This window comes from Pelobates fuscus, chromosome 9 (assembly GCF_036172605.1).
Source record: "Pelobates fuscus isolate aPelFus1 chromosome 9, aPelFus1.pri, whole genome shotgun sequence".
Classification (NCBI taxonomy): Eukaryota; Metazoa; Chordata; class Amphibia; order Anura; family Pelobatidae; genus Pelobates; species Pelobates fuscus.
In genome coordinates, this window is record NC_086325.1 from 44,201,031 (window position 1) to 44,215,354 (window position 14,324).

The 14,324-nt window shown below is 43.3% G+C and overlaps 1 protein-coding gene across 1 annotated transcript in view; it reads left to right on the forward strand.

Moving 5' to 3' along the window:
* LOC134573636 (vomeronasal type-2 receptor 26-like) overlaps positions 1-13,750 on the forward strand; it is a 30,845-nt gene extending 17,095 nt beyond the window's left edge. Inside the window, exons 5-6 of the mRNA XM_063433421.1 lie at positions 11,942-12,052; positions 12,849-13,750. Coding sequence (XP_063289491.1) covers positions 11,942-12,052; positions 12,849-13,750 — 1,013 coding nt within the window. The remainder of the gene's footprint in view (positions 1-11,941; positions 12,053-12,848) is intronic.
* The last annotated feature ends 574 nt before the right edge of the window (positions 13,751-14,324 follow it).

A 14,324-nucleotide genomic window follows, 5' to 3' on the forward strand; every position in this document is an offset into this window, starting at 1 on the left:
ACAGTTAAAACATACTTTCTACCCAACTTTCATAACTGTAAAACCTTACATCACATTTACATAAAAATACATATCCACAATCAATCCATTCAGGGGAACAACATATTAAAAATGGCATGAATCAGACCAGGGGTTCAAAAGTTAGTAAAGTATCTTTTAAAACCCCTGCCAGCATGGCTTTCCGTCTCAGACCGGTTTTACATAGCCCTCTCTTCTGGAGACAATGGAGAAGTAATGCAATTACCTACCAGGACAGCGACAGACTCCATTGAGCACATGGGGACACAAAGACAGTAAAACACTTTAAAATACATAAAGTCACCTTTTACACATAACACACAGACATTTCACATATCCCCAGATAGCTGGGATCTGAGCGCACAAAACTACCGAATAGCGCGCAGATCCAATTCACACAGTTCAATTGCCATGGAGCTGAAGTCTTTCCCATAGTCTTTCATTATATGAATAGGCTCCATGGCATAGTTATCTGGGGTATCACCGCTCACACAGGGCCATAGTCATAAGGAAGTAGGCTGGCAAATAGGCTTCTCCACAATCCAGGGAAGCAGGGCAATTTTCCATTTAAAGGGCCAGTTACAAATAGCAGTTTGTAACATATCTCCCCTTTTGGAGGGAGACTAACCAGGCACCTGACCTTCTGTCGGTCAGTGCCTAAGTTAGTCTCGCAGCCCACCCACAAATAAACATTAGCAGCAAAGTAGCCCCCCCACAATAAGTAGTACTGGCCTGTAGGTTCCAGGTTGTAGGATGAAAGTGTAGCATCCTCGGCCTTCCTGGTGCAGCTGGGCAAATAGCTGGTGGTACTTGGGGGGCAGAGGCCAGTGGCACTCTGCCCTGGTGCCAGCACTTCTGCTGGGGTGAGGGGTTTGCAGGCCAGTCCTGTAACAAGGGGGTCTGAAGGGCAGAGGCCAGCGGCGCTCTGTCCTGATGCCAGCTCTTCTGCTGGGTGAATTGGGGCATAGTCCTGCCCGGTGGCAAAGGGAACGTGGGGGTCAGTGGAGGTTAACATCTCCACTGTTAACCCTGGGCCCAAGTTAGGAGTTATCTGGGGAGGGGGAGATTGGCTTACCTCCTCCTCCTGATACTCCTGCGGCCGTTGGGAAGGGAGGTCGATGCTCTCCGCTCCCTGTGGAACATGCTGCGGCTGGGGAGAGAGACCGGTTGTCTCCTCTCCCTGGAAGGCACACTCCGGCTGGGGAGAGGGGTCGATGCTCTCCCCTCCCTGTAGCTGGGTCTGTCCCTGGGGATCTGGGCCGCCTGCCCAGCATCCCTGTAGGGCCGGTAGAGAGACTGCGGTCCCATCTCCACCTGCCTGCTTGGGGTCCTCCCAGGGCCATTCTATGAGGCCTGTTGCCTCGGGTACCTCTGGTTGTGGTTGGGGAAGGAGACAGGTTTTCTCTTCCTTCTGCACGGTATACTGCCACTGGGGAGGGAGGTCGCTGCTCTCCTCTCCCTGTAACTCAGGCTGCCGCTGTGGAGGGAGGTTGCTGCTCTCCGCTCCCTGTAACTCACGTCCTCGCTGGAGAAGGGGTGTCCATACCCCCAAACTCCACAGTTGGTGCTCACAGGCTCGTGCCGCTTCGTTCTCAGTATCCAATTCCCGGATGATTCGACTGACTACCTCTTGCGCAGGGTCTGGACCATATCAGACTAACCGCCTCTTTACCTCTGGAACGAAATCAGCGCCCTCATAGCGACGGATCAGGTTGAGGTGTTCTTCACAGGGTTCTGACCAGTGTCTTGTCAGCTCCATGCTGCTGTAGGTAGGGACGCTGCTCAGTGGTTAGCGTTGCCCTCAATAACTCTTGCACGATACCAGTGCTGTTGGGGTGCTGCTCCTTGCGCTAGGATGCCATCCCACCGCTGCCACCAAATGTTACGGTTACCTCCAGGCTGGCTGGAAGTTGGACCGTAGAAAGGATGCTCCTAGCGCTCACCCAAGGATCATCAGCACTGTAGACACCATAACTACTGCGTAGCCACCATAAGTACTGCAGACTCTACGAACCACCGCTGCTGGGCTGGTATCTCGCCGTCTTCTCTGCGCCCTGGACCTACGACCAGGCTCCAGTAGGTGAACCTCTTCCTTCTGTAGAGCGAAGCAGGATCAGGAACAAGAGCTCTTACAAGAGCTTAGTAGCTAAGGGAGTATGAAGAGCATAGCAATCCCTGTAGTGATTATAGCTGTTCCCTACAAACATGAGTCAAGGCTGCAAGTTAGAGGGTCAGAAGAGGTCTGAGGTGCTGGCACACACAGCCTAGTTTTTATTGCAGTTGTTACAAATACAGGTCCGCCCACAGGGAGGTATAAAACAACCACTCACACATCAGTTACATCCCACATTTTCCCTCCCCTTATCCTGAGAGGAAACTCAATGATACATACAGTTAAAACATACTTTCTACCCAACTTTCATACCTCTAAAACCAGACATCACATTTACATAAAAATACATATCCACAATCAATCCATTCAGGGGAACAACGTATAAAAAAATGGCATGAATCAGACCAGGGGTTCAAAAGTTAGTAAAGTATCTTTTAAAACCCCTGCCAGCATGGCTTTCCGTCTCAGACCGGTTTTACAGAGCCCTCTCTTCTGGAGACAATGGAGAAGTAATGCAATTACCTCCCAGGACAGAGACAGACTCCATTGAGCACATGGGGACACAAAGACAGTAAAACACTTTAAAATACATAAAGTCACCTTTTTGCACATAACACACAGACATTTCACATATCCCCAGATAGCTGGGATCTGAGCGCACAAAACTACCGAATAGCGCGCAGATCCTATTCACACAGTTCAATTACCATGGAGCTAAAGTCTTTCCCAAAGTCTTTCATTATATGAATAGGCTCCATGGCATAGCTATCTGGGGTATCACCGCTCACACAGGGCCATAGTCATAAGGAAGTAGGCTGGCAAATAGGCTTCTCCACAATCCAGGGAAGCAGGGCAATTTTACATTTAAAGGGCCAGTTACAAATAGCAGTTTGTAACAGTGAGTATTGTGCATATCTCTTTCTTTACTTAATATACAGCAGCAAAGAACAGCCAATAAGAAAAGAGGATGCTAATATGAGACCTCCCAAACTCCACCCCCTCATAAGCAGCCATCCCTATAATCCAGGATCACACCCCTCAACGTCCTCTTTTTTTGATGGACCAGCAGTCCAAAAGTAACCAATCAGCAACTGACCAGTAGTAACCAGGAAACAGAACAGCAGAGGGGTGAGCAGGTGTCAGGATCTTAACTGATGTGGAGTCCGACATGCAGAGTTATACGCTCACCCTTGCAAATAAACACAGACCAAGGTGACCAGATAAGTAGCCACTTGGGTTGTGAGTCTATGCACGGGGGCTGTGCAGGATATAGTTCCAAGTCGCAGTACAGGCAAGACCACAAGCAGGAGGATTGTCAAGGAGAAGCCAAAGTCAGAGGATACCAGAGGTCAGGATAAACAAGGGTAAGCCAAAGTCAAAGGATGCCAGAGGTCAGGATAAATGAAGATAAACCAAGGTCAGGAGCCATCTGGAGAACACTGGATCAATAACACAAATACAGTTACCAGAGTCAATGAACTGACACTGCACTCAGAGAGAGGCAGTGTTTTATACCATCTGCTTCAGGTGGACTGAAATAGACAATGAAAGTCCAGCCCCTAGTGCTGGAGACATAGGCTGGTAGAATAGGGCTAGAAATACTCCAAGAAATAGGAGCTGCTATAGCTTAAAGGCAGAAAGCAGGCCCTGGACCACCCAGGTTCAAATCCCCTGTTGGGCACCTCTGGGGTGACCACGTCTGGATGTCATGGTAAGAACCGTGACAGCAGTGTGACAAACTGAACCTTGTCACGGGTACTTGGAGGGGCCTGCTGCACCCGGGCCCTTTAAAAAAAACTATGTGAACAGACTTGGTTCATGGGATTTTATATTTGGTTCTGAAACCGAACATCCGCACGAACTGGAGACCACCTTGGAGCTTGTTAAGCCTAATTGCTACTTTATAGCAATTTCCACCTCAGTGTTATAAGTGTTCGTCTGGGTGGCTGCCATCTTGTTACCATGAAAGTAGGCAGCGGTGTTTGGGCATGAATCTCATGGAACTGAAAATGGACACAGAATCTCCTGAACATCGCTGGACTTCCAGCATCGCCTGCGTTCGGTTCTACAACACCCAGAAAGGCGCTGTTTGGTGGAAACGTTCCCACGAACAAGGGGAAGCTCCAGGGTAAGTACATTGACTCTGTTTGGTAGTTTGTTCGGTTTTTAAACTAGCGAACTAGATAGACTGCAAGCCCTGTTTCTCTGGAACTGTTTTGGGCATGGGACCGTGCGTGTGGTCGGTCAAATTATGACTTCCAGGAATATTTTGAACCCCTGAACTGATCTGAGTGATTTTTGGATATGTTGGTCACGCAGATCAGGGCTATCAGGGGATATAACTTTTGTTGAGATTTTGTGTGTTTTAAGGATTTTTTTTAAAGGGGTATTTTGGGGGTATTGTAAAAATTTATGTTTTCTGTGCCTGGAGATAATTGAGTTTAATACAGTGCTGACACAATTATCTCCCAGGCATAGGGGAGTGATTGACCTATTTTGTATGGGAGTGTCCTGGACCTGAGAGTCAATGTAATAGTGTATATGTTTTTACTGTAGTCTACTCTCAGGTCCAGCGGGTAGTGCCCCTTGCATTGGGGATCTGCATATCAGGCCAATTGTGTCTGCCATTAAATAGATTCGCTCTACCCTTCATGAAGTCTAGGCTCATGTTTGGGGGTTTGGAGAGCAATATTCACTCTGGGGATGGCTATAATCACTATACTCCCTTGGCTTACAACGATTGCTCTTGTAAGAGCAGCATGTTTTGCTCTCTGCACTAGGAGAGGTCTACCCACTGGAAGCTGGTCTTGGATCCAGGGTGGGTGGAGGACAGCGAGACCCCAACCAAGCTGCGGCGTTGTGTGGGGTTTGCGGTGGTTATGGTGTCCGATGCAGTGCTTATGGTACTCAAGGTTTACTAGGAAGCAGCGATTGATGGAAATACCCGGTCGGGGTGCAAGGCGGTCTGTCACAAGCAGGAAACAGCAGCTCAAGCCCATGGAACATCAAGCTAAAAAAACATAAAAGACAGGGTGTAACCCTGGTTAGGAACCATGGAGTCAACTTATGTCATCACATCAGGTAGATAGGGAAAGTATCCCACAAAACCAAGTAAGCATGTCAGGGCAACATTAACACCCAACCATACCATAGCAAAGGAACTCACAAAGGTATACAGTTTGGCACAAACCTGATGGAGGAGACAGCCACCTAAGAAAAATGGAAGAAAGAACTGTAATGAAGTATAATAAACAAACAAGACAGAAGGGGGGGGGGGGAGGGGGAATAAAGCCAAAAGCGTAAGGGTGGGACAATACACGCCTCCATGTCTTTCATAAAATCATGACTTTTCATCATAAAATAGCAAAATCATGTAATTTTATCTCAAGACACGGAGGCATATATTGTGCAAGTTCAAAGCTTAAAGTAAAATCTGCTGAAAGTAGACTCCTGTGACCAATCACCAGAATGCATCAAGTTCTCCAGGTGGCCCCCCAGGTACACTACCTTCGAGGCAGATGCCCCAGGGCCTAAATGGGCCCCAAACCAAGAGACATCCATCCCATCGGAGGACAATACCAACTTGACCCAGAGTAGGGCTAGAGACAGGGTAACAGGAGGACCATAAGGCGAGAAACAAAGGGAACACACCCCTAGGGGACCAGTTCGGGAGATTGGTGTCCTCAGTAGCTGCCTGTGTATCTGGAAGGGAATATCTCCTAAACAGCTTTTAACCCGTTTTATGCCCCGGGGTGCCGTTACAATTGGTGGCAGAAGTGGGATGGCGTCCTAGTTCGTGGATTTACAAATTAAGGGCAACGCTAACACTCGTGCAGCGCCCCTTGGAGCAGAGGTATCCAGCGACCTGGAGCAGACAGGTATGGAAGGTTTTGGCTCTGAAGATGATTGGCTGGCCGAGGTGAGGCAGCGAGTGGCCCAGTATGGTGATAATGTGTCCATGGATATATGCCAGGCGATCTGGAACCAGGTCACAGCCGAGCGAAAGTCGGTCTCTCTCCCCAGCAGCAGCCTGTGTTATTGGGAGAAGAGACAGTCGGTCTCCCTCCCCAGCGGCAGAGTACATTACAGGGAGGGGAGACAACTGGTCTCACTTCCCAGCAGCAGAGCGCATTATTGGAAAGGGAGACAGTCGGTCTCACTTCCCAGCAGCTGTATGGGTTACTGGGAGAAGAGACAACCGGTCTCTCTCCCAGCGGCTGAGTATGTTATTGGAAGGGGAGACGGTCGGTCTCACTTCCCAGCAGCAGCAGGACTGTTTATCAAAAGGGGAGACAGTCGGTCTCCCCCTCCAGCAGCAGCACCGGATCCAGGGAGAGGAGCCTACTACCCCCTCTTCACAGCTGGGCTCTAACCGGACTACTCCAGCTGAAGCGCTGGCATCAGGGCAGAGTACCGCTGGTCTCTGCCCACTCAGCAACGCACAGATCCGGAGTACCCGTACCCCACACAGCCATGATGGAGCTGCACGTTTCCCCAGGTGCAGTAACTTTTCATTGTGGGTGGGTTGCTGTACTAACCAAGGCACTGACCGACAGGGTCAGATACCTTGTTAGTCTTTTTGGGAAAGTGGAGAAATGTGCTGGAACCAGCCTCGCCACTGGGCATTGGAGAAGACTTATTGCCAGCCTCCTGCCATGTGACTATGGCACCTGGGATGTATTGCCCTTTAAGGAACTGATTTGGGGTTTATGGACTTGTATTGGACTGTGTATGGCCCTTTAAGAACTGTATTTGGGCATAATGGATTTTTATTTCTGGCCCTTTAAGTACTTTGGGAAAGGACCTGCAGTTTTGGCATGACACTTTGGATGCAGCCAAAGTGCTGAAGTAGTCGAAAGCTGAACAGGTGGCGGCGGTCCTTTTGATTCATTCGAATGCAGTCAGCGTTGTGTGCCGTCAAACTCATGGAACTAAAATCGGCTATAGAACGGCACGAACACCGCTGAAGTTTTACCTTCCCTGGAACTAATGCATTCGACAGTTCATTCAACAGTTCATTCGACAGTTCGACAATTCGAATGGTTGTCGTTCGTCTGTTTGAACTGACTATAACATGGGAAATAGACCGGCTGCACAGCCTGATTCTCTGGAACTGTTTTGGGCATGAAAATGTGATTGCGGTCAGTCAAAGGTGACATATCTATCTCCCGAACGGCTGAACGGATTCAAATGATTTTTGGGTATGTTTGTATTTCAAATATGCTGATTAATAATGTGTGACTTTTATTAATATTGGATGCATAGTTTTAGAGTTATGAAAGTTGGGTAAAAAGTATGTTTTTAAACTGTACGGCTAATTGTGTTACCTCTCAGGCTAAGGGGAGGAGATGTGTGGGATGTAACCAGTGTGTGATTGGGTAATTCATAATTGTCTGTGGTCGTCTCCCTTGCACGGGAGAATTGCATATTCCCTTGCTATAATCACTCCTAAGCTCTTTTAAGAGCTTATTCCTGTCGTGCTCTCCGAAGGAGTCTACAGTGGTTATGGTGTCGGCTGGAGTGCTCAGAGACCTCGAGAAGTGCTAGGAGCATCCTTCAACGGAGGTACCCAGTCGGGGTGCCAGGTGATCCGAAACATCTCCTCTTTAAAGGCTTGGGTGCAGCACATCTCACTGGAGTACACATCAGGGACCAACAGGCCTGGGTGCAGCACATCTCACTGGAGTACACATCAGGGACCAACATGTCTGGGTGCAGCACATCTCACTGGAGTACACAGCAGGGACCAACAGGTCTGGGTGCAGCACAGCTCATTGGAGCACTCAGCACGGACCAACAGGCCTGGGTGCAGCACAGCTCATTGTAGCACACAGCAGGGACCAACAGGCCTGGGTGCAGCACAGCTCATTGGAGCACACAGCAGGGACCAACAGGCCTGGGTGCAACACAGGCCAGAAACCACACAACCAGAAGGGGTTATGATCTAGTGAGAAAAAGGCAAAATAAATCAAGGGGAAAAGCTGTAGTTGTGAAAGGTACAGGGAAAGAAATGAAAGGCCCAGAAGGGCACATGACATGAAGGGTGAGAGAAACAATGCATATAAATTATATACATAGATAAAACACAAGGGAGGTAATCTGTACTTAACTTGCATCCAAGGGAGCAACATTGATAGAGGAAGTTGAGGGGTGTGATCCGGGATTATAGGGATGGCTGCTTATGAAGGGGTGGAGTTTGTGAGGTCTCATATTTGCATCCTTTTTTCTCATTGGTTGTTCTTTGCTGCTGTATATTAAGTAAAGAAAGAGATATGCACAATATTAGCCTCCATGTCTTAGAGTGTCTGAGATAAAATCCACAGCTATCACAACACACTGTAGAGTCGACAAATACAAAATTCAGCATTTGTCCAATCATTAGATTAGAATCAATTTACATTTTTAAGCATCCTCATGATTACCTTTATCTGTGTATACACATTTCTATTATTTGTTTAGACTAATTAGGTTAATAGTTTTGCCATTTAAATCTGTGTTAGAATAGAATTAATTGAGGTTTTTAAGCATGCTCATGATTGCTTTATCCATGTATACACATTTAAAAAAAAATAGTTTAGACTATTTGGGTTAATAGTGTTACCATTTAGTTCTGTGTTCATTATATCAAATATTAAGTAAAGTAAGTAAATAAAAACAAAAGATGCCAAATTGTTTGTTTAACCCCTTAAGGACAGAGCTTCGGAAGCTTGTCTTTCACTTTGTGACAACGGCATTTTTTGCATTTTTTGCTGTTTGCGTTCAACTGCAATTTGCATTTGACTAATTTATTGCACCGACGCATATTATATACCATTTTTTAAAGGACAGAAAGGGCTTTAATTTGATGTAACATATATATATATATATACATGCTTATTTATTATAAAAAAAATACAGAAAAATGCTGGTATTATTGCAGTTTTTGCAATAATAATGTGTGCCTAATTAGTGCAGGTTAAGGAAAGTAATTAAAAATAAATTCATTTAGTTGTTCTGATTTACAGAATATATAATGTGTCTGGGATTTTAAGTTTTTTTTGGTAGTTACAGGTCACAAAGCACAAGGAGTAAAATAAACTTTTAATATGGTATGTTTGTCTTGTAAGCTTTATAGCCATAAAAGAAAACAAAATTGCCACACAAAAGTATATATTTATATAAAGTAGACACCACAGGCTATTTACCTAAGGTTGTTTTGACACTTTCTACGTAGCCATTTTACCGCCAACCTCTGCTAAATATTGGAGTAAAATTGTGTTTTTTGGGGGTTTTCGCACACAAACTTATAACAAAGAACTTCTCATGTGTATTTTGTAAAGTTGGTGTGTGCTATTCCTGTACAAAGTTTTATTATGTGTTCAGTTACTTCTGCTGAGTACAACGGTACCCCCATTGTATGTCTTTGGCACTATTTTGTGAAGCTACAGTGCCATATAGGAGACCTGTCCTTTTCAGTATTCACAGTAGAATTTTGAGAGACGGATTTAATGAGCCTATGCTTCCATTTGGGGTATTATAACAGTTTGACTGTTCAAAAAACCCCCACAAAGGCCTACCATTTGTAAAAGTAGACACCCCAGGGTATCTCATAAGGTGCATATTGTGCCTTAACATGCCCCCATTTTTTTACCATTACATGCCAAAGTATGTGGTAAAAAATAATTTTGTGCATTTTTTACATACGGATTGCATTTTTGCTGGGCATTTTGTATATTTCATATGTGCCACTAAGTTCAAACCCCCCAAATTATGCTCAGCTAAGTCTTCTGAGTAAAAGGACACCCCCATTGTATGTCTATGGCACTATTTCGTGAAGCTACAGTGCCATATAGGAGACCAAGCCATATCAGTTTTTACCGAACTTTGAATTTTGACGCCGGGCCTAAGTGCAATTTCCAAGCATCTTCGCAGGTTTTAAATTCAAACTACCCCACAAAGGCCTACCATTTCTTAAAGTAGACACCCCAGGGTATTTCAAAAGGCATATTTTGAACCTTAGCGTGGGATCATTTTTCCGCTAGCGTGTACCAGGTGTAGTGGTAATAAGCGTTTTTTCTGCCTTTTTGACACACAAAGTGAGTTTGCACAGTATATTTTGCAAACCTTATGTGTACTACCACTGTATAATACTTCATATGTTGCTCAGCTATGTCTGCTGAGTACAAAAATACCCCCGTATGTACCTTTGCCAGGTATATGTGGACATCGGAGGGGCACATTTGGGACACAGCCATTCCATTTTTTTTCAAACTTTACATTTTTACGCTGTGCCCATGTCCCATTTTAGAGTATTTTACCAGGCTATATAAACCAAATACCCCATAAAGCCATACCATTTCTTAAAGAAGACATCCCAGGGTATTTTAAAAGGCATATTTTGAACCTTAGCGTGGGATCATTTTTCCGCTAGCTTGTACCAGGTGTAGTGGTAATGAGCGTTATTAAATGTATTTTTTTACTTTTTAAAACTTTTTTTACTTTTTAAAACTATTTTTTAAACTTTTGTTTTGCTTATTAATTTTTTTAAAGTTTCCTAAACTTTCGTAAAACTTTTTTTTACAGATTTAACATTTTTCTAAGCTTTTTTTTTACGTTAACCCCTAACTAGCAGTAAGCAGCACTAACAGTAAATTCCCCATTTTCCCATAACTCCCACCCACCCCAGCTAGCAAAATATTTAATTATACAATATTTAAATTAGTTAAATAAATAAATTTAACCCCTGAGGGTTAAAAAATAAATAAAAGTTAATCGTCAGGGGTTAAAAAAAAATTAGATCACAGTATAATACTGTGATCTGTATTTTGAACACTGTAGGCAGTGATCGACTGGCAGGGAAGGGGTTAATTTTTATTTGGACTGGGTAAAGGGTTTATTTTTTTACATTTTTTACTTAAACGTTATTAAAACTTTTTTTAACTTTCTAAAGCTTATTTTTAAACTTTTTTTAACGTTAACCCCTAGTTAGCCTAATACTAAATCCCCCAATTCCCCACTAACTTCCACCCTCCCCAGCTAGCTAAATTTATAACTTTAAAAAATTTAAATTAATTAATAAAATAAATTTAACCCCTGAGGGTTAAAAAAAAATAATAATTAACCCTCAGGGGTTAAAAAAAAATCAGATCATAGTAAAATGTAATCCCTGCCAATTGATCACTGTAGTCAGTGATCAATTGGCAGGGAAGAGGTTAATTTTATATTAAAATGGGTAAAGGGGGGGTTAAGGGGGGTGGGATTTTAATTAAACTTTATTGTTTTGTCACCAGGGGGCAGGATCACTGAAGATCCGGCTCCCTGCACTTCACACAGAACCAGGAAGTGCAGGGAGGCGGAGGCGAGTATAGAGAGCACATGTGCCCGCTCTGGCATGCTGTCAGAGCGGGCACATGTACTGTGACAGCCCGATCCGGTGCTCCCGGTCTGCCTCTAATGCAGAGGCAGACCGGAGCACCATTAACCCCACGATCGCCACGATCTGGGGTTAATTTTAACGGGTGACGGACGAGGTCCGTCACTCGTCGTTAAGGCAATCCCCTGAGTGACGGACCTCGTCCGTCACTCGTCGTTAAGGGGTTAAATATTTAATTAATTTGGAAACCTAATTTTTTTACGTTTATTGACAAATGACCTGTCACCATTGTCGTGGGTTTAATCTGGTACTTCCCTGGAGCTGAACTTCTGCATTACAGTAAGTGTTCTTACTTACAGTAATCATTCTGAATGTACGATGGAATTTCACTGATTTTATAAGATTAAGATATATACAAATGATTTGATTTTTCTTTTTCATGCAGAACCCACGGTCAGTCTGCAGTAACAGCTGTCCGCCGGGAAAAAGGAAATCCGTTCAAAAAGGAAAACCAGTTTGTTGCTATGATTGTTTACAATGTCCAGAGGGGCAAGTTTCCAATGAAACAGGTGAGTTTTTTTTTTTAAAAAGTGCTAAAAAATATTGAAATATCTGTACAGTATTACTTGTTCAGCGTGTTGATATTCTTAAATTATAATTAATTCATTAATCATGTGGTTGCCATGTATGCCTATGAAGTGGTTAGCTTGGGTTAAAAATGAAAGTTTTTGCTTTTGCCAAACTTGTTCCAAGTTCATAGCTAAGTCAGACATGATTCTGCATTATCCCTGGAGGATCTTTAAAATAATAAAAATAGCATTAAATACTAGTTTAGTCCGCTGTATTTGAGTTGTGGTGATAGGTTGTCTTTAAATTCAGCGTCTCCACGATCAGCATTGGGGATGCTGAATTTTCCTCATAGAGATCTATTGATTCTATGCATCTCTATGAGGAGGTGCCGATTGGCCAAAACTGCATTTGGCCCCGCCCCTTGTCAATTTTAGCCAATCCAATGCTTTCCCCATGGGAAAGCATTGGATTGGCTAAAAATCGGTAATTCTGATTATATCACCAAGGGGCAGGGGCCAGTGCTGGCGGACCCGCACAGCACTGGAAATAGGGTGAGTTTTTCATGCTTTTAAGGGGGGTAAGAGGGGGGCAAGCCACCTTAATGGTGGGTTTAGCACTGTAGGGTCAGGAATACATGTTTGTGTTCCTGACCCTATAGTGTTCCTTTAAAGCATTTTTTTATGTAAAGCCTTTATTTGTGTTAGTATATTTCATAGAGACCATTATGTTATTTAAAGAACACAATTTAATCTGCTGTTTATTAAAATGATTGTAGACAAATTAATTATTTTCCAGACAGGGACGTGTGTATAAAATGCCTAGAAGACCAGTGGCCAAATGAACAAAAAACAGCTTGCAAACAAAAGGTTATAACCTACCTGTCTTATGAAGACCCTATCGGAATTATCTTGACATTTATAGCACTTTTATTTTCTTTCATGTCAGCTGGGGTTCTCGGAATATTTATTAAGTATCAAGACACTCCTATTGTGAAAGCCAACAACCGGGATCTCAGCTATCTTCTATTAATATCTCTTATCTTCTCATTTCTCTGTTGTTTGCTCTTCATTGAACGTCCAGGGGAATGGACTTGTTTTTTTCGACAAGCCATTTTTGGGGTTACCTTCTCCATCTCGGTGTCCTCACTTTTGGCCAAAACATTCATTGTTGTGATTGCATTTAATGCAACCAAACCAGGAAAAAATTTAAGAAAATGGGTTGGTGCCAAAATCCCCAAATATATTGTCCTAACATGTTCAGCCACTCAAGTTCTTATCTGCGTGTTATGGCTGATTATTGCACCTCCATCATCTTACTATAACACACAGTCAGAAGTTGGAAAAATCATAGTTGAATGCAACCAAGGATCAGCCATTGCTTTCTATACAATCCTTGGATATTTGTGCATTTTGGCTTCGGTAAGCTTCATTATTGCATTTATGGCCAGGAAATTGCCTGACACTTTTAATGATGCCAAACTGATCACTTTCTGTATGTTAGTTTTTATCACTGTTTGGAGTTTTTTCATCCCAACATATCTCAGTGCTAAAGGGACAGCCACGGTGGCAGTTGAGGTCTTTGCTATTCTAGCCTCGAGTTCTGGATTATTGGTGTGTATATTTGCTCCAAAATGTTACATTATTTTGATAAAACCTGAGAGAAATAGAAAAAAGCAGTTGTTAAAGAAACCTTCGTAACCTGACATCGTATCAATGCCTTAGTTGATTAAAGAAATTTTAATTTTGCAGACTGCAAAGGGAGCCTTCATAAAAACGTGAATGTTATCTGTGTTTCATTTCCAATGATTGTTACAACTGCACTTACCTGGTATGAATTAAATTCTGATAGCACAAGTAATGTCAATACTGTCATTTAATGTATTTTTGTACTGAAATAAAAAAGGTTTTATAAAGAAGAAAGACAATAAATTTGCTGATGCCTTAAATGTGTAGGTAGATTTTTTTTAGAAATCATCGGGATCTTTTCTGTCACTGGTATGTGCGGGTCTAGTCCTGAACCTCATCTTGAATTTAAAATAACATAAAAAAAGAGGAATAAATTACTTTCACATTTAAAAAAATCCAGATATAACATTGATCAGACAAAATAACAATAGCAGCTATGTTGGGTCTATAAAATCCAAATAAAATGTTATATCCATAAAAACTAAACTCAACAGGTAAAAATTATTATTTTTTTTTAATCAGGAGAAGAAGTATGAAACTCAATTTGAAAGTCAAACCATTGTAACACCTCTGCAGGAAGGAGTCA